Genomic DNA, 17,877 nt, shown 5'->3' with positions numbered 1-17,877 from the left:
CAGACATCACGCTAATATATCCCCCTGAGCCCCAGACAGGGGGGTGTGCGGGGGTGGGGAGGGGTCAGAAAAATGACCAGAATACAAGCAGCTGGATGCTAAACTGACTGTGAGCAGCCAAGACCAATACATAAATCCACTCAAATGTCCAGGGCTTTGAGTAGAATATCTCATGAGCGGTAGTGGGCAGATTTTAGAATGGAGGGATGAGTTTGGTGATTTTATTGAAGTTTTGCCCCCCCCCCCCACCCCGCCCACTTGTTTCAGCCTGGGGGGGGGGAGTGGAGGGGGGAGGGGGGCTGCAGATTTTTGGATTCAGTTCTGACGTGGAGTCCCAGGTGAATGCGGAGGGGGGAAGGATGGCTGTGTTTAGGCACGGTTGCCGTGGATACGACATTGCATGAGCAGCTGAGCAGACGGAGGAGCTGGCCAGCGGCCTTCAGTCCAGCTCCCTGCAGCGGAAAATAGAAGGACAGCACCAGGGGAGAGTGTGTGTGTGTGTGTGTGTGTGTGTGTGTGTGTGTGTGTGTGTGTGTGTGTGTGTGTGTGTGTGTGTGTGCGCGTGCATGTGTGTGTGTGTGTGTGTGTGTGTGTGTGTGCGCGTGTGTGTGTGTGTGTGTGTGTGTGCATGTGTGTTTGTGTGTGTGTGTGTGTGTATGTATATGTGTGTGTGTGTGTGGCAATGTTTTAATGCACTGTAATGAAGTTACAGAATGGGAAGGTTGCACTGGGCCCTGGGGCCAGACACATGGGGTCTTGGTGTGATTCTCATATTCAGCGCTGGAGCGGGTGAGATAGAACAGAGCTGTGAGCCTTGTGTGTGTGAGCCCGCCCCCACAGCCCAGGCGAAGTTCCGAGAGACAGACACAGCCCCGGTTATGATGGGAGGCCTGCAGGAATTGTGGGAATGTGTCTGGAGGTGACATGTGACCCATACACAGACCCCCCGTAGCAATGCAATCTCTGTTCACGTCCCAGTGCATTGGCATGATGTGGGGGTAGGTGTCATAGCTTTCAACCTCATAAGCAATGCCCACTCTACCCCCCGCAGCTGTAATTTCAGAATGGGGAGGTCTGCATAGACAGGAAGTGGTAGCAAGACCGTCGCTATGTGGAGAATGATTGGCGCGCGCTGTCGCGGCCAATCAGAGTCGCCGTAATTCCGTAATTCCCGCCTCCCCACTTCTCACATCCCTGACCTGTGGTCAGACCCGCAGCCTTGGTCCGCAGCGGTTCAGCGGGAACAATGGCTTGTAAATTCTGAATTCCGTGCAGTTCGGGTCAGGCCCCAGAGCCCTGGGTTTGTGCGCTGGTGGTAACAGCGCCATCTGCTGGTGTCGATCCACGGGGCCTGAAAAGCCAGGCCCGTCAGCCACTGCATCCCCCTCTCATTGGGAGCCCAAAAACCACTAAGTAATCTGCGATGCTTACTGTAAAATCTGGTATACAAGTCCCCAGGAGAGGTACGCACACACTTTGCTTTTCTTTGCTGCCTGACGGTTCAAATTGTGACCAGTAGGTGGCAGCATATGGTAAACTACAAAACGTGCATATTTGAGGAGAAAGCGCGCAACAAAAATAGGACTGAATATTTTCTCGCTCTAATCTAAAATTAATAACCCTACTAAGACGGATCAATTAAATTTAGTCATATCAGCAGATTCTCTTGTTCTGTGTGGATTAGCCAGCTTAGTTTTTAATTATATGTTGTATAGTCAAGTCATACTGCTTTATACTGATTTTCCTCAATAAGGCCTCATACAGCGCAGACATTAGGGGCCACCACAGGTCAGGTGAACACCCTGGAATCCGCGTCAGGTCATGGGGGGCGCTTCGCCCCCAAAAATAGGCTCACTCGATACGCCCCCGTCCGAGGCGACGGACTGCCATGCGGCGGCTGCGCGGCTGCTTTTGACGCATGGCATGCGCCTCGAGAGAGAGGACCCGAGGACTCCAGGACCCTGGCGTGTCACTCTCACACGCCGCGTTACTTCAGCCGCGGTGTAAATCATCCTCAGACTGGGGCTCCTGACGTCTGAGCTGCTGACGCTGAGGCTGCTTCTGCCCGGCTAATTTTGCTCGAACGGTTTCACCTTCGCCTGGACGGGTTATTAATGTGAGTTATTAATGTGAGTTATTAATGTGGACCTCCGTCGTCATAAACGGCGACTGGGTCTAAAATCGGTCTGCTGAGTCAGCGTTTTTTATTTATGCCTTACTGGGCCCCTCGCTGCTGAGATGCAGCACTATGGGAACTGTGTGTGAAAGTGGAAGAGTTTGGAGACTGGAAAAGGGCCACCTGTACCCCCCTCTCCTGAACCACCTACTTATCGGCCATTTTAAATGTGGCACACCCCCGGCTGGGGGACTGTTTGCCTGGTTTGGGGACATCGGACCCATGCACCCCAAACACACTGCACCCCAGTTGTCTCAGGCTCCTCAAAATTCTACACAGCCAGCACAGCTCAGTGCCCTGCAGACACCTGGTTCTCCGTTTAGGAGCCACCACCCCCCCACCCCCCACGAGCCTGGTACCAGGGCTGCTGGGGTACCAAGACCCTCTGCAACTAGACAGAAACTTATCAGAACTGAACTGAGAGAATTTAACTTTACAGCCCAGCCTAATGTGTTTTTTGTCTCCAGTAGACAACACATTGCATAGCCATTAGTTCTTCTGTGTCTGAACACTGATCGAAACGCACAGCAATCTGAGCGCACAGCCATGAGCATGCAGTCCTGAGCACACACCCCTGAGCACGCACCCCTGAGCATGCAGCCCTGAACATGTCACCAGCAGTAACCTGTGAGATTCAGCGCATCACGGAGTGATCCTCTGTCGTTCGGATGATCTGATTGGTGGGATCGTTTTGGCGGTGCACGATCGGGTCTGACGCTGCTGATGGACCCCGCGGACGCGCGCGTTTGGGAGAGAGTGAGCGAGGCGGTAGAACGCGGCAGGCTGTCCTGCAGCCCGGGGGGACCAGCAGACGGTGCCTTACCTGTGTCACTCTGGCACTGCACTCCCCTCTCCAGGACCGCTGCTCCTGTTGCCTCCTCCTGTCCTCCTCTCTCCTCTTCTGTTTCTGCTGTCCTCCTCCTCCTCCTCCTCCTCTTGTGTCTCTGTTCTTCTCCTCTTTCCTCCTGCTTCTGCTCTCCTCCTCCTCCTCCTCCTCTTGTGTTTCTGTTCTTTTCCTCCTCCTCCTCCTCCTCCTCAGTCAGTGTGGTGGAGGGAGGAGGTGCTGGTGCTCTCCGGGCTCACGCTGGGTCCTCCAGGAGCCTGCCCTGCCGCTGTGGAGGGCCGAGGAGGAACAGAGCAGTGGAGCGGGGAGAGAGAACCCGGCACAGAAATAACCAGCCTGCTATATTTACCTTCTTAACCTTTCACACTCTCTCTCTCTCTCCCTCTCCCTCTCACTCTCTCTGTCTTTCCCCCTCTCTTTCTCTCTCTCTCCCCCTCCCTCCCCCTCCCTCCCTCTCTCTCTCTCTCTCTCTCCCTCTCTCTCTCTGTCTTTCTCTCTCTCTCCCTCCCTCCCTCTCCCCTCCTCTCTCTCTCTCCCTCTCTCTCTCTTCTCTCTCTCCCTCCCTCCCTCCTCCCCCTCCTCTCTCTCTCTCTCCTCTCTCTCTCTCTCTTTCTCTCTCTCTCTCCCTCCTCTCCTCCCCCCTCCTCTCTCTCTCTCTCTCTCTCTCTTTCTCTCTCTCTCCTCTCTCCCTCTCTCTCTCTCTCCCTCCTTCTCTCTCTCTTTCATTAGAGCAGGCAGCCTGTTGTGCATCACAGTCTTAGATGCTCACACCGTCTTTAATCTGTGCTCATGAGTAGCACAACCACGTCCTGTATGACAGCATGACGGCGGTCTCTAGCTGTTCGGTGACTGAGAGCTGAAATCAGCGCCAGGTTTCCCCTCCCAGATGTGCTTAAAGCTCAGCCTTGCAGAAGAGTTACTTCTGTCAGATACAATATCTGCCCTCATTGTTCCAAACCCAGAGACTATTGAGACACTGATATCAGTGTGTGGTCATGTGACTGAGGGGTCAGTGTCATGACATCACAGCGTGGCATTGTGGGTATTGCGGTCCAGCCCCTCGTGACCCGGTCAGCATTGTGTCCATTATAACTGCACGTGCAGACTGTCACTCACAGTGTGATGCACAGAAGCACGCTGCAGGATGCTGTCAGAAATCCAGGCTCCCCTCCAATTTCAACATCCGAACCCTTGGCCAAAAGGACAAATCTCCAATAGGGGCGGGCTTCCAAATGTCCAGCAGGCCTCGTGTCAGGGTCCCGGGAGTGTCCTGGGCCATGACCTCACAGAGGACACCAGGAGAGTTACAGAGCGTGTGCCGCTGTGTCCCCCTGTTTCTGCAGAGGCCTCCGAGAAGGATGAGCCACAGGAGGAGGCCACAGAGAACCTTCCAGAAGACAAGAAGGCGGAAAAGAGGAAGACGGAGAGCAAGACCGTGAAGCCCAACAAGGCCAAGAGGAAGAAAAAGACGACACAGGTACGCGTTTCCACGCCGTGCGTGAGAATATGAGAGTCGTACACTCACTGTACACTGTCACCTCAAAAAACACAGCGATGGTTAAAAAAGCCATATAGGCACAATTGAGTGCTGAATTCTTGGCTTATTTTTACTAGAAAATAAAATCTGAGTCATCAGGAGTAAACCATTATCTCAGTTCCACTCGTTGCTTTCTTCCAACGGTCTGATTCTTGTGGAGTTTAGTGTGCCGTCTTGCTGCCTTTTAATGTAAGTGTACATAAAAAAATAAAACATTTTCATTGGGGAAATTCTATTTCCTATTCTCAAAAAGGAAAGGTGTGTAATAAGATCCATAAAGTGCACTGTTATTGACATTTAACTGATCTGACCACTGCCCTTCATGCTGCAACATCAGCTCATGAAAATATGCAATTTCATACTCATCTCGTACTTCCTAACATAATGTTGATATTTCTGCAGAAAGAATGCATTGTTGCTCCGGAGAAAAAGGAGGATGGTGAAGAGAAGGAGCCTAAGCCCAAGAAGAGGAGAAAGGTAAAGAGGGGGACTTATTTTCCACCACTTTCAGGGGCCTAACCTGGAGGAGGAGGATGAGGAAGGTGTTCCTTCATCTTCATCTCTTTGAGAAAGGGGCAGAAGTAGTTTTGCTGGGAAGCCAAAGACAGACATTCAGCGCAGAATGTTTATTTAGGCGATCGCTAAACTCTGAACTAATATGTGTCTGTGAAGAAAACAAGGTTATTAATAATTTAACAATTTATTAATGATTCATTATTAATAATTCAAGGCTGTGGACAGAAGTTGAATTAATTATATGCCCATAAAATAAAAACAGTGGTAGAAAACTGAGGATTGTTCTATAAAAACATCTCACTAGGCAAAATGTGGTCACATGAAAGAACATCAGTGAAAATCTCTGTCTTTTGAAGTTGTCTGTAATCTGCTGGAATTTGCCTGGGCTCTAAAGAGTTAAAATATCTGATTTTAAACTGAGCCAGATCTGCTTAACCCAGGCCTGGGAGAACTGCAGAGCCTGCTAAAATTTCCCTGGGTCTTGGCTGAAGCAGTCTGGCCCTCTCCAGGGACGCTTGGTTCAGTGAGATGGGGATCCTGCCTTACTGCAGGGGAGGCTGAGTAGCCGAGTCAGGAGCACCTCAGCTTTTAATCTGTCTGTGTGAGCCTCAGCCCTCAGTCTGCGCTTTACGACCCCCCCTACCCCTGTCACCCCCCTCCAATACGCTCCCTATACGCCCCCCAGGGGCTGTTCCGAATGAAGGAAAACTGTTCCCCGAGCTCTGTGCTGAATCAGGAGTGTGATTTTTGTCCTGATTAGTCGAGACGTGCTGACTGTCCCAGAGACTTGGGTGTGCCGTAGGCCATCACATAGATCGCTGGACTAGAATGTTCCGCAGTCAAATCTGACCTCTGACCCCCTGAACTCTGACCCCTGAGTCACGCACTGTCTGAAACATCCCTGGCGGTGTTCCGCTTGCACAGCAGCAGCTCAGTGTGGTCTGTTCCCCCCCACCCCCCTTGAGCAGAAGAAGACCATCACAGACGTCCTGGCCACTTCCGAGCCCAAAGCGGGGAGCCCGGCGGATCTACAGAAGCTCGTCCACGACCATTACTCCGACAAGCGCTCCGTCATCGAGATGGAGGAGCTCAAACTGCCAGGTGAGACGGTACAGAGGTACCTGAGCTGGAGGAGCTCACACTCCCAGGTGAGACGGTAGAGGTACCTGAGCTGGAGGAGGTCAGACTCCCAGGTGAGATGGTACAGAGGTACCTGAGCTGGAGGAGCTCACACTCCCAGGTGAGATAGTACAGAGGTACCTGAGCTGGAGGAGCTCACACTCCCAGGTGAGATGGTACAGAGGTACCTGAGCTGGAGGAGGTGACTCCCAGGTGAGACGGTACAGAGGTACCTGAGCTGGAGGAGCTCACACTCCCAGGTGAGACGGTACAGAGGTACCTGAGCTGGAGGAGCTCACACTCCCAGGTGACACGGTACAGAGGTACCTGAGCTGGAGGAGGTTAAACTCTCAGGTGAGATGGTATAGAGGTACCTGAGATGGAGGCTGGACGTCTGTAACAGCGGGAATAAATATGACCAAACACGTCCATGCCTGAGTGACTCCATTTCCCAGCCCCTCCGAAGCTTGACCTATGACCCCTTTGTGTCTCTCTTGCTATTGGTTGCAGATTCCTGTTTCCTGGCCAGCAACGACCTCACGCACAGCCTCTCCTCCTACTTAAAGGAAAGTAAGTGTGTCTCGCTGTCGCCCCCTGGTGCCGACTGAGTTATATTAAATAATTTTTAAATAAAATTCTAATTTAATCATTCCACTAGGACCTATTTATTAATTCCACTGGGAGCTATATGCATTTACAGTTAGGCTGGAATAAAAGTAAGTAAGGCTGAAATAACACTGCTAGACCTAGAAAGCTGACAGTCACAGACAGTCTTTAGGACTTTAGGATGAAACTCTGCCCTGAGATATGCCTGCTCTCAGATCCCTGTGCTTTGTGTGTTTGTGTTTGAGGGTCTGGACTACCAGACTGTGAATGCCGTGCCAGAGTGTCTGGCGTTCTGTGCTGGTGTGATGCTGTCTCGTGTAACACACATGCACAAAACACATGCACGCTCTGGTGTAAAAAAAAATTAGCACTTGCTCGTGTAGAAAACGTGCACGCACTCGTGTAACACACACATGCTCACATGTAACATATGCACACTCGTGTAAAAAACACGCGTGCTCTCGTGTAAAAAAAAGTGCATGCTCTCGTGTAGAAAACGTGCACGCTCTCCTGTAATACGCGCACGCTCTCGTGTAAAACACACACACTCTCTCGTCCGTCTCTGTTTCAGTTTGTCCCAAGTGGGCGAAGGTGCAGAGGCTGCACACGGAGAAGAGGTCTGTGGCCCTGCTGATCGTCTGCAGCTCCGCCCTGCGCGCCATAGAGCTCATCAAGTGAGTCACAGCTGCTGCAGAGTCACAGTGACACAGTGTGACGTGGTGTGAAAGATGCTGTAGCATCCAGCACTAAAGTGCTTATGAGCGTTGATGCTGCAGAGTCACAGAGTCATAGTGTGAGCTGGTGTGAAAGATGCTGTTGCATCCAGCACTAAAGTGCTTATGAACATTGATGCTACAGAGTCAAAGTGTGAGCTGGTGTTAAAGATGCTGTAGCATCCAGCACTAAAGTGCTTATGAGCGTTGATGCTGCAGAGTCACAGAGTCATAGTGTGAGCTGCTGTTAAAGATGCTGTAGCATCCAGCACTAAAGTGCTTATGAACATTGATGCTGCAGAGTCACAGAGTCATAGTGTGAGCTGGTGTTAAAGATGCTGTAGCATCCAGCACTAAAGTGCTTATGAGCGTTGATGCTGCAGAGTCACAGAGTCATAGTGTGAGCTGCTGTTAAAGATGCTGTAGCATCCAGCACTAAAGTGCTTATGAACATTGATGCTGCAGAGTCACAGAGTCATAGTGTGAGCTGGTGTGAAAGATGCTGTAGCATCCAGCACTAAAGTGCTTATGAGCGTTGATGCTGCAGAGTCACAGAGTCATAGTGTGAGCTGGTGTGAAAGATGCTGTTGCATCCAGCACTAAAGTGCTTATGAACATTGATGCTACAGAGTCAAAGTGTGAGCTGGTGTGAAAGATGCTGTTGCATCCAGCACTAAAGTGCTTATGAGCGTTGATGCTGCAGAGTCACAGAGTCATAGTGTGAGCTGCTGTTAAAGATGCTGTAGCATCCTGCACTAAAGTGCTTATGAACATTGATGCTGCAGAGTCAAAGTGTGAGCTGCTGTTAAAGATGCTGTAGCATCCTGCACTAAAGTGCTTATGAACATTGATGCTGCAGAGTCAAAGTGTGAGCTGGTGTTAAAGATGCTGTAGCATCCAGCACTAAAGTGCTTATGAGCGTTGATGATGCAGAGTCTCAGTGTGATGACTGTGCTGTGCAGTAACTTTTCTTTCCCTTTTCCCTTTATCTGTCCCACGCAGGCAGATGACCACCTTCAAAGGAGAAGCCAAAGTGATTAAATTATTCGCCAAACACATAAAGGTGAAAAGATGACCGCGCTCCCTGCCTCTGTTATCTTAACGGCTTTGAATATTATTCTTATTCTTATTCTTGCTGTGCTATACATTCTGCCTGGGGTAGACAAGGCTATGGGAGTATTATGAGATAACTTTTTCTTTTTTCCATGTGTCCCGTGATCGTGTGTTACTGTGTGTGACCACGCCCCTGTCTGTGACCATCCTTCTCCAGGTGGAGGAGCAGGTGAAGCTTCTGGACAAAGCGGTTACGCACATCGGAGTGGGGACCCCTGGGAGGATCAAAGCCCTCATCGAGAAAGGTAAGAGATCTAAAGATTTAGATTTTCAGTGGATGTAGGTTTTGAGGATGCAAGAAACATAATGAAATATCCTCATGTGCTGTGATTATTGCACATTGGCAAAATCGGGAATTAGGACCTTAAGAACTGAGCTCTGTCTCGGCTTTGAGGCCGCCATTTTGTCAGTTGTTCTGTGTGTGATTGTGAGCCTGCTCTTCACCTGTGGCCACAGAGGGGCTGAGCCTTCCGGCACTGCGCTTCCTGGTTCTGGACTGGAACTGGAGGGACCAAAAGCAGAGGAGAATGGTTGATGTTCCAGAGGTGAGCTGCGTCCCCCTGCTGGTGGCTGTCTGTCATGACACCAGGAGGTTTAAAAAAGCTTATCAAAAATCCTATCCAGTAAAAATTGCAAAGTGTTCATAAATGCCAAAAAAATAAAAAATGTGATATTAAAGCTGTCACTAACCAGCTAAATTAGTTGATCTCAAGTCTTTTCCCCCAAAGGCCTTAACAGACAACTTCAACCATTTTGAATTTAAACCAAATAAAAATAAAGTAATGTGGTTGTTTCTCTTCCAGGTTAAAGGTGACTTGTTGAAGCTGCTGGAGTCCGGGGTCATGAAAGGCTGTCAGGAAGGGGGCATCAAACTGGGCCTATTCTGACCTAACCCCTCCCCCCCTTTCCCCACCACACCATGCATAGACATAGGAGTCAGTCAACATTATTATTCATTTTGAATAAAAAGTACATGAGCGCTATATTTTTTTAAAAGTATAAATGTTGATTGAAGCCAAGCGACTGTCACACGAGATGTTGTCCTGTTGTTGCCATGGCATCGGTCAGGATACAGCATGGTCCGTGTTCTTCACTACAGTCGGTGGAAATGAAAGGAATAAATTCTACTGATTCCCAGAGAGCAGTTCATGTTTCTACCAACGGTAGATAGGCAGTAAAAAGCAAATGGCTGCCACAGAAGTCATAAAGTCCGATGTAACATCTGCAGCCAATAAAAGTGACGTTTGCTAAGACCCCCACAATAAATTACCATGGTAACCCCTTTTGTAACTTTTTTCATGTTGTTACCAGTGGCTGAAAACTTGTGATAACGTTTAACGCAAATAAAAGAGTGTGAATGAACGGGACTGTGTGTCTGTGTCTGCATCTGCGAGTTCGGTTAGGAAGCTCCTCCCACTGCTGATATGTGTGGTTTTGCACTCCCCCCCTCGCCCCCCCTCCTCCGGAAACACAGAGGTCCCTTTTACCCAAACATCCTGTGATCTGAGAGGAATAGTAGACGCGAGTGAGAGGGGATCTGCTCTGTCCCAACCGACGCCTGTTTTTAAAACAGCTACAGCTCCAGAGACGCACCCCAGACCCCAGTCCTGTGGGCGATTAAGGACTTTTTACGTGATATTTAACGGGCCGTTTCAGACACACACACACACACACACACACACACACACACACAGAGTGACTCTGAAGAGAGACTTCAGTGAAAAGCAGGGCGAAAGGAACAGGAAGCGGAGGCAGGGTTAATGAGTAACAGCGCGCTGGAGGCTCAAAGGTCTGGCCGTGCGGTGTGAGCGCGTGCAGAGAGGACGCCAGAGACGGCGGTAAAGCAGAGAGGTAAAGTTCAGTTAGAGCAGCGCGCTCGGGGGAAGAAATGGCGAAGAGCAAGGATGACGGCGACGTCGTCGTCAAGCCGCCGCTGAGCCGCCGCCCCGACAACTCTGCCTTCAAGCAGCAGCGGCTGCCGGCCTGGTCGCCGTCGCTGACCGCCAACACCGTCCTGCCCTTCTTCTTCTTCATGGGGGCGCTGTGCCTGTTCCTCGGGGTGTGGCTGCTCCTCACCGTGCAGGGGACACGCGAGATTAAGGTCAGTGCCCTCCCCCCTCCGCCCCCCCCCCCACCCGCGGCCGCCAACACTAAAGCGCTCTCTTAATGTAACGCGCCCCCCTCCCGCTTGTTCAGACAGCGTGGTAGTGACCCGGGCGGTAAGGGGTTCAGCTCAAGCCCTGGATATTAACCGCGCGTGAGAAGCGCTAACACTTCGCAGGAATGAGCTAAAGAAAAAACAATGCGCAGGAATGCACTCCGGTCGCTCTTATCTGCGCAGAAACGCACTCTCTCTGCTTATCTGCGCAGAAACGCGCTCTCTCTGCTTATCTGCGCAGAAACACACTCGCTCTGCTTATCTGCGCAGGTGAGGCGATAAGAGGCCCACCTGTGGAACATTTTTTTTTTAATGTGTGCAAGTCTGTTACAGACCATAAAGATGTGTGTAATTCTGCTATTCACAGACCAGAAAGATGTGTGCAGTTCTGCTTCTCACAGACCAGAAAGATGTGTGCAGTTCTGCTTCTCACAGACCAGAAAGATGTGTGTAATTCTGTTATTCACAGACCAGAAAGATGTGTGCAATTCTGTTATTCACAGACCAGAAAGATGTGTTTAATTCGGTTATTCACAGACCAGAAAGATGTGTGCAAGTCTGTTACAGACCAGAAAGATATGTGAAATTCTGTTATTCACAGACCAGAAAGATGTGTGCAATGCTGTTATTCACAGACCAGAAAGATGTGTGCAATTCTGTTATTCACAGACCATAAAGATGTGTGCAATTCTGTTATTCACAGACCAGAAAGATGTGTGAAATTCTGTTATTCACAGACCATAAAGATGTGTGCAATTCTGTTATTCACAGACCAGAAAGATGTGTGCAATTCTGTTATTCACAGACCAGAAAGATGTGTGCAATTATGTTATTCACAGACCAGAAAAATGTGTGCAATTCTGCTTCTCACAGACCAGAAAGATGTGTGCAATTCTGTTATTCACAGACCAGAATGTGCATTGTGAATATTAATGAAGAGAAACAGAAACAAGTATTGTACTAGCAGTTGGTGTGGTCCTTGCAACGTTCATTGTAGTGTTCTGGATCAGAACTGTACATTTAATATCTTAATATTTATATTAATATCCTTAATATTTAATAACTGTTTTTATGTTATGTGTACACACATACATATAAATATATACATACTTTAGAGTAAAATTCTCATCTTAAATGTGCCCAATGTGTTTATTAGGTAATATGAAGAATAAGCAGTGCTCTGATTGTCATGTTGTTGCACCTCAGTGTTCTCTGCATATCTGTACTGTATTTTTAGTGCAGGACAGTTTTTAAAACAAAGCTAATTTCTGTGTAAGACAATGACTGCAACAGAAAATGTGTATAGTTGGAACTTGGAAATGTGTTCAAGAAAAAGTCACTACGTACAAGACTTCAGGGAAAGTGTTTAGTGTGGCATACAAAGTACACCAAGTTCACATCAGGCAGATTTATAATTGTGAGATGTTCTCAGTGCAACTATTTCAGGGTGCTCCTAGGAATACTCTGTGTTTTTCCTGTGAGTTCAGTCCTGTACTGTAAGCAGTCACACCTGTACACCCGCTTGATCCCTGGTCTGCACTGCCCCCTTCAGGTGGACTACACTGATGCAGGTAACTGTACCGCCTGCTTTGACCTGCGCAAAAGCAGCGCCAACGCCCATCTTACCTGTGACTGCATCGTCACCTTCTCCCTCAGCCAAAAATTTCAGGTGTGTTTATTTCAGCTCTAACTATCCGTACGTATAAAGACCTTACATTAAGTTAATTATCCTTTACCGGTCATTGTCAAAGTATAGTTAATTCTACAGGTAATGGTTGCTTGTTCAGAACAGTTTTGAAATGCACAGTGTGTGCGTGTGTGTACATGTGTGTGTGTCTGTGTGTGTATGCGTGTGTGTACGTGCGTGGGTGTGTGTGTTTGTGTCTGTGTGTGTGTGAGTGTATGTGTGTGTGCGTCTCTGGTCGTGTGTGTGTGTGTGTTTGTGCACGTGTGTGTGTGAGTGTGTGTGTGTGCGTGCGTGTGTGTGTGCACGTGCGTGTGTGTCCGTGTGTGTGCTGGTGTTGGTGTGTGTTGTGCCATTGTGTGTGTGTCCGTGTGTGTGTGTTTGTGCACGTGTGTGTGTGCGTGTGTGTTGGTGTGTGCGTTTGTGTCTGTGTGTGTGTGAGTGTATGTGTGTGTGCGGTCTATGCGCCTGTTGTGTGTGTTTTTGTGCACGTGTAGGAGTATGTGTGGTCCGTTTTCTGTTGTAGTGTGTGTGGTGTGTGTCCGTTGTGTTGTGGTAATTGTCAAGCACCATGTTATTATACGTTTTTCGAAACTTACAATGAGCCAGAGAGCATTAGATTAAAGTGCGAACCAACCAGGTGGTTTACTGGAACGCTCATATCAAAGCAGATGGCCGCCCTCTTTATGATCATGAAACATTTGAGCCGTCAGCAAGTCAGTAGTTCTCCTGCATTACATTCATTTGGCATTTATTTGACATTTGCTTGGCTCCTGTTTCAGGGGAACGTGTTTTTCTACTACGGCCTGGTAAACTTCCACCAGAACCTGCGCCGTTACATGGACTCCAGAGACGACGGTCAGATGGTGGGGCGCCTTAAAAACCTGAAGGTACGGCTTCGCCCTCGTCCCCGCGACCAGGGTCAATCCGAGCGGCCATTTTGTCCACTACGCTATCCACGAGCCGGAAGACTTCGTTTGGTTCGCTCACCGCTCAGTGACCACTAACCGCCTTCAAATGTGTCCTTTGTCCAATCAGACGCCGAGCAGCTACTGTTACCCGTTTCGCCTGGTGGGGGGCACCCCAGTTGCTCCGTGCGGGGCGGTCGCTAACAGCATGTTCAACGGTACGTGCCTCTCTGTGCCCCCCTGTGACACCACAGATTCTTCAGACTCCCCAAATACTCAACGTCCCCGCTCTTAATACCGAAGGTTCCGTCTCCCTGCCGTTTAAGCAGAAATATCTCGATTTTGGTTTTGGACGCGCCTTATGAAAGTACGCTCCTGTGGCGGATGAGCTTTCTGTGCTGCGTTATTAAACTGGAAACTGCTCTACTTGGGAAGCAGAGAGGACAGAAGGAAAGCCAGGAGCTGAGTGTCTGGTTATACTACAACATCTGTGGTCATACTGAGCCATAAGTCAGCAAAGCGGAAAAGGTGCATTCTATTGGTCTCCCCTGTGTAAGAGTGCATTCTATTGGTCTCCCCTGTGTAAGAGTGCATTCTATTGGTCTCCCCTGTGTAAGAGTGCATTCTATTGGTCTCCCCTGTGTAAGAGTGCATTCTATTGGTCTCCCCTTTGTAAGAGTGCATTCTATTGGTCTCCCCTGTGTAAGAGTGCATTCTATTGGTCTCCCCTGTGTAAGAGTGCATTCTATTGGTCTCCCCTGTGTAAGAGTGCATTCTATTGGTCTCCCCTTTGTAAGAGTACTCAGTTCTCCCTGTGAGAGGCATTCATTGCCGTCCCCCTCGTGTTCAGAGTGATGCTCTTGTGTCTCCCCTGTGAACAGATTCATTGTCCTCAACTCCCGCTTTAAGAGGTTCATGGTCTCCCCTTGTAACAGGAATTCTCATTGGTTCCCCTTTGTAAGAGCTGCTTCATGGCTCCTTTGTAGGTGCATTATGGTCTCTACTGGAAGAGGACGTTATGGTCTCGGAGTGAGTATTGGTTTCTATCATTGGTCTTACCTTGTCAAGAGGGAAACTTCTATTGGTCTCCCCTGTGTAAGAGTGATTCTATTGGTCTCCCCTTCGTAAGAGTGCTTCTATTGGTCCCCTTGTAAAGAGATTCTATTGGTCTTCCCTTTGTAAGAGTGAATTCTATTGGTCTCCCCTTTGTAAGAGTGCATTCTATTGGTCTTCCCTGTGTAAGAGTGCGTTCTATTGGTCTCGCCTGTGTAAGAGTGCATTCTAATGCCCCCCCCCCCTTGTTTTTTACCCCCAGACTCTTTTGTTCTGCACTACCACCCCTCTGAGGGGCCAGCTGTGCCTGTCTCTCTGATCAGGAGGGACATCGCCTGGTACACGGACAAGACCGTCAAGTTTCGGAACCCATCAGTGCCCAACGAGACTCTTGCTCAGGTCTTCAAAGGTGTGTAAACGGGGTGTTGGGGGTGGGGGGGGGGTAACTTTGAGAAACAGCGGAGTACTAAAATCTTACTCAGCTCCTGAGAGAGGCTCTTTCTGTGTCTGCATTGCTCTTTATATGAGTGTGTTTTAGTGAAAGCACTGACCTGTGCTATCCTGAGGGGGGAGCTGTTTACCATCTGCCTCTTAGGACTCTGCACACCCCTCTCTGGGGAGGGGGGGCGGGGGATAGCACATTAATCACGCATTCCTGCCCTGCCCCAGGAACTGCCCAGCCTGTCTACTGGCAGAAGCCCGCATACGAGCTGGACCCGACAGACCCCGGCAACAACGGCTTCATCAACGAGGACCTGATCGTGTGGATGAGAGAGGCGGCCTTCCCCACCTTCAAGAAGCTGTACGGGATCCTGAACCGCTCCCAGGGCCGGTTCGAGGACGGACTTCCCGCCGGAAACTACAGCGTCAGCATCTCCTACAGTATCCTTCAGTCACAGGTTCACACGCACACACACACACACACACACACGCACAAACACACATGCACACACACACACGCACACACACTCACGCACAGTATCCTTCAGTCACAGGTTCACACGCACACACACACACACATGCACACACACACATGCACACACACACGCACACACTCAGTCACAGGTTCACAGGCTCACACACACACACATGCACAAACACACATGCACACACACACACACGCACACACTCACGCACAGTATCCTTCAGTCACAGGTTCACACGCACACACACACACACATGCACAAACACACACACACACACACCCAGACACACACACACACACACACACACACACACACATGCACACACACACACGCACACACTCACGCACAGTATCCTTCAGTCACAGGTTCACACACTCACACACACACACACACACACACACACACCAATTAGTCTCCGGGCAAGACAGAAAATATCGAATCACGGTAGCGGAATTCTGATTTTTTTAAAAACTACAATTTGGCCTTTGACCTCTGACCTTCAGACTACCCGGTGGAGTACTTCCAGGGGCGTAAGATGGTGGTCCTGTCCACGGTCAGCTGGTTCGGGGGACAGAACCACTTCCTGCCCATCGCCTACATGGTGACCGGCGGCCTCGTCCTGGTGGTTGCCATGGTGCTCACAGGAGTGCACGTCAAAGTGGGAAGGGGGGGGCTGAACATGGAGGAGTGAACGGGGCGAGGGGGGGGCGGTGTACCCCATTTCCACAGGGCCGCCCGCGTCTGTTTCTGGTTTACAGGCCAAGGTCTGATATTGGTTACTTTGTCAGGGCCAGATCCTTTAGCGGTGCCAGCGGGCTAGCCTCAAGCCCACCTAGTCTCCTGGGATTCATCACCGTCCTGTAGGTTTTCACTCCAAACCTAACAAAGCCACACCTCATTCAACAGCTAGAGAGCTTATTGAGCTGCTGATTAGTAAAATCAGGTGTGCCGAAATTAGCGTTGAAATGAAAACTGTTGATCTCCAGGAACAGGGATGATCTATGGTCTTAGCTTGATTTAGTCATCAAGTGGCTGAAGACTGTCCCTCTGGCCCCTGTACGGTGTTTTACTGTGGTCTAATCAATAGCCAAATTGCCTATTTAAACAGGGGTAAGTGGAAGAAATAAAAGCTGGCATGAAATCTGGAGCAGGTAGAGCCGTACAGGAGAGAGATCCACCCCCCACCCCCCCCACCCCCCCCCCAACTCTGAATAACTCCAGGAAGGACAGAACTGCACTGGAGACACTTCAGGTCTTTATAAAAAATCTCTTCTGAATTATGATTGTCCAGTTGCACGATACTGTGCTGTTGATTTCAAAGGAGACACTTTTCTGTTTTTTCTTCTTAAGTCTGTATTTTTTTGTTTACAATGAAAAGCATTTCGAAGAAGCAAAATACTGTGGTTCTAATAGTATGTGTGAAAGGATGGTGATCGCTAGAAAAAAATTGGCAAAAATATTGTATGATTGTAAATTTTCTATTTATTAAACTTGTAATTACATGAAAAGAAATAGCAATCGTGTTTTTCTTGCCCTCTAAAAGTACCCAAGTCCACTGTCGTATGTTTCACACCAAAGCTGCCACTCACCACCCCGTAAAGGGGCAGGATGAGTGTGTTGTTGTTCGTTAGTGTTGTTCTGACCCTGTGTGTGTGTGTGTGTGTGTGTGTGTGGAATCCACGAGGTCCCCACAAATCCAGGAGTTAATAAAGGTAATAAAGCCGCCATATTAATGCAGATGTAACCCAGTGGGCTCGATTCAAATAACAACTTAATTGAGCTGATTTTTTCTATTAATAAAAATGTACCTTATTATTATTAACCTTATTATTATAGTATATTACCTTATTTGGTAGCAGTATTACACAGTTTAAACAAAACTAGGGAAATTGAACAGAGAAAACAGTAGGGTTTTTTGTTTGTATTTTTAAAAATAATTATTTATGCATTATTTTTATTTGATTTGCTCTAAACTGAGTTAATTTTGCAGGACATCAGGCTCAGTATTTGCCGTGCTCCAGTGTTTGGGGCGTTAATCGTTATGTAATTGTGCGTGTAACAGTCGGGTCTCACACTAAACTCTCTCTCTCCTGGAGAATCGCAGGCGGGTTGGGGGATGCTGATAAGGGTCCCCGTGTGTCCGAAGTGCTAGCAGCTCCCACTCAGGAGGCTCCTGCACCCCTGCTAATGTGCCTGAATGAGCCAAACCCATCCCCGGACGCAGCACGGCGTGTCCAGCCTGTCGTTCCTCATGCGTCCAGCAGGTGGCACTATTTCACAAGAACAAAGCGTCTTCCTTCTTTTAATAGAACTGCAAGGTGCAATTACAGAATTCATTGCATCATTACAAGAAGTAGCTTTAGGCCCATGGATTTTAGGAACACAAAGGTGTTACAGCCACAGGAGTTACAGACAGGCGCTGAATAAGTACTCGCGTCAGGCTCTATAATGACATCTGGATTAGTTAGGAGCAAACGGTGTTATAAGTAAAGGCGATCAGAGAGTGAGTCAATGCTTTCAGCTG

General features: G+C 49.0%; 3 protein-coding genes across 3 annotated transcripts in view; 2 read left to right on the top strand and 1 right to left on the bottom strand.

Moving 5' to 3' along the window:
* LOC135240919 (filamin A-interacting protein 1-like) overlaps positions 1-3,309 on the bottom strand; it is a 58,206-nt gene extending 54,897 nt beyond the window's left edge. Inside the window, exon 1 of the mRNA XM_064310969.1 lies at positions 3,000-3,309. The gene's annotated coding sequence lies outside the window, so the exon portion shown is untranslated. The remainder of the gene's footprint in view (positions 1-2,999) is intronic.
* The window catches only part of cmss1 (cms1 ribosomal small subunit homolog), a 73,643-nt gene extending 63,657 nt beyond the window's left edge, over positions 1-9,986 (top strand). The window contains exons 2-10 of the mRNA XM_064310979.1: positions 4,364-4,497; positions 4,960-5,034; positions 6,042-6,174; positions 6,703-6,762; positions 7,370-7,472; positions 8,514-8,574; positions 8,782-8,869; positions 9,081-9,169; positions 9,428-9,986. Coding sequence (XP_064167049.1) covers positions 4,364-4,497; positions 4,960-5,034; positions 6,042-6,174; positions 6,703-6,762; positions 7,370-7,472; positions 8,514-8,574; positions 8,782-8,869; positions 9,081-9,169; positions 9,428-9,511 — 827 coding nt within the window. The 3' untranslated portion in view covers positions 9,512-9,986. The remainder of the gene's footprint in view (positions 1-4,363; positions 4,498-4,959; positions 5,035-6,041; positions 6,175-6,702; positions 6,763-7,369; positions 7,473-8,513; positions 8,575-8,781; positions 8,870-9,080; positions 9,170-9,427) is intronic.
* Positions 9,987-10,104: 118 nt separating this feature from the next.
* Positions 10,105-16,151, top strand: tmem30c (transmembrane protein 30C). The gene is made up of 7 exons (XM_064310978.1): positions 10,105-10,725; positions 12,335-12,451; positions 13,249-13,356; positions 13,505-13,592; positions 14,690-14,836; positions 15,097-15,309; positions 15,857-16,151. The coding sequence occupies exons 1-7, from the start codon at positions 10,513-10,515 to the stop codon at positions 16,042-16,044; spliced, it is 1,074 nt and encodes a 357-aa protein (XP_064167048.1). The 5' UTR covers positions 10,105-10,512; the 3' UTR covers positions 16,045-16,151.
* The last annotated feature ends 1,726 nt before the right edge of the window (positions 16,152-17,877 follow it).

This window comes from Anguilla rostrata, chromosome 15 (assembly GCF_018555375.3).
Source record: "Anguilla rostrata isolate EN2019 chromosome 15, ASM1855537v3, whole genome shotgun sequence".
In the NCBI taxonomy this organism is placed as follows: Eukaryota; Metazoa; Chordata; class Actinopteri; order Anguilliformes; family Anguillidae; genus Anguilla; species Anguilla rostrata.
This window is presented reverse-complemented; position numbering and strand designations above follow the sequence as displayed.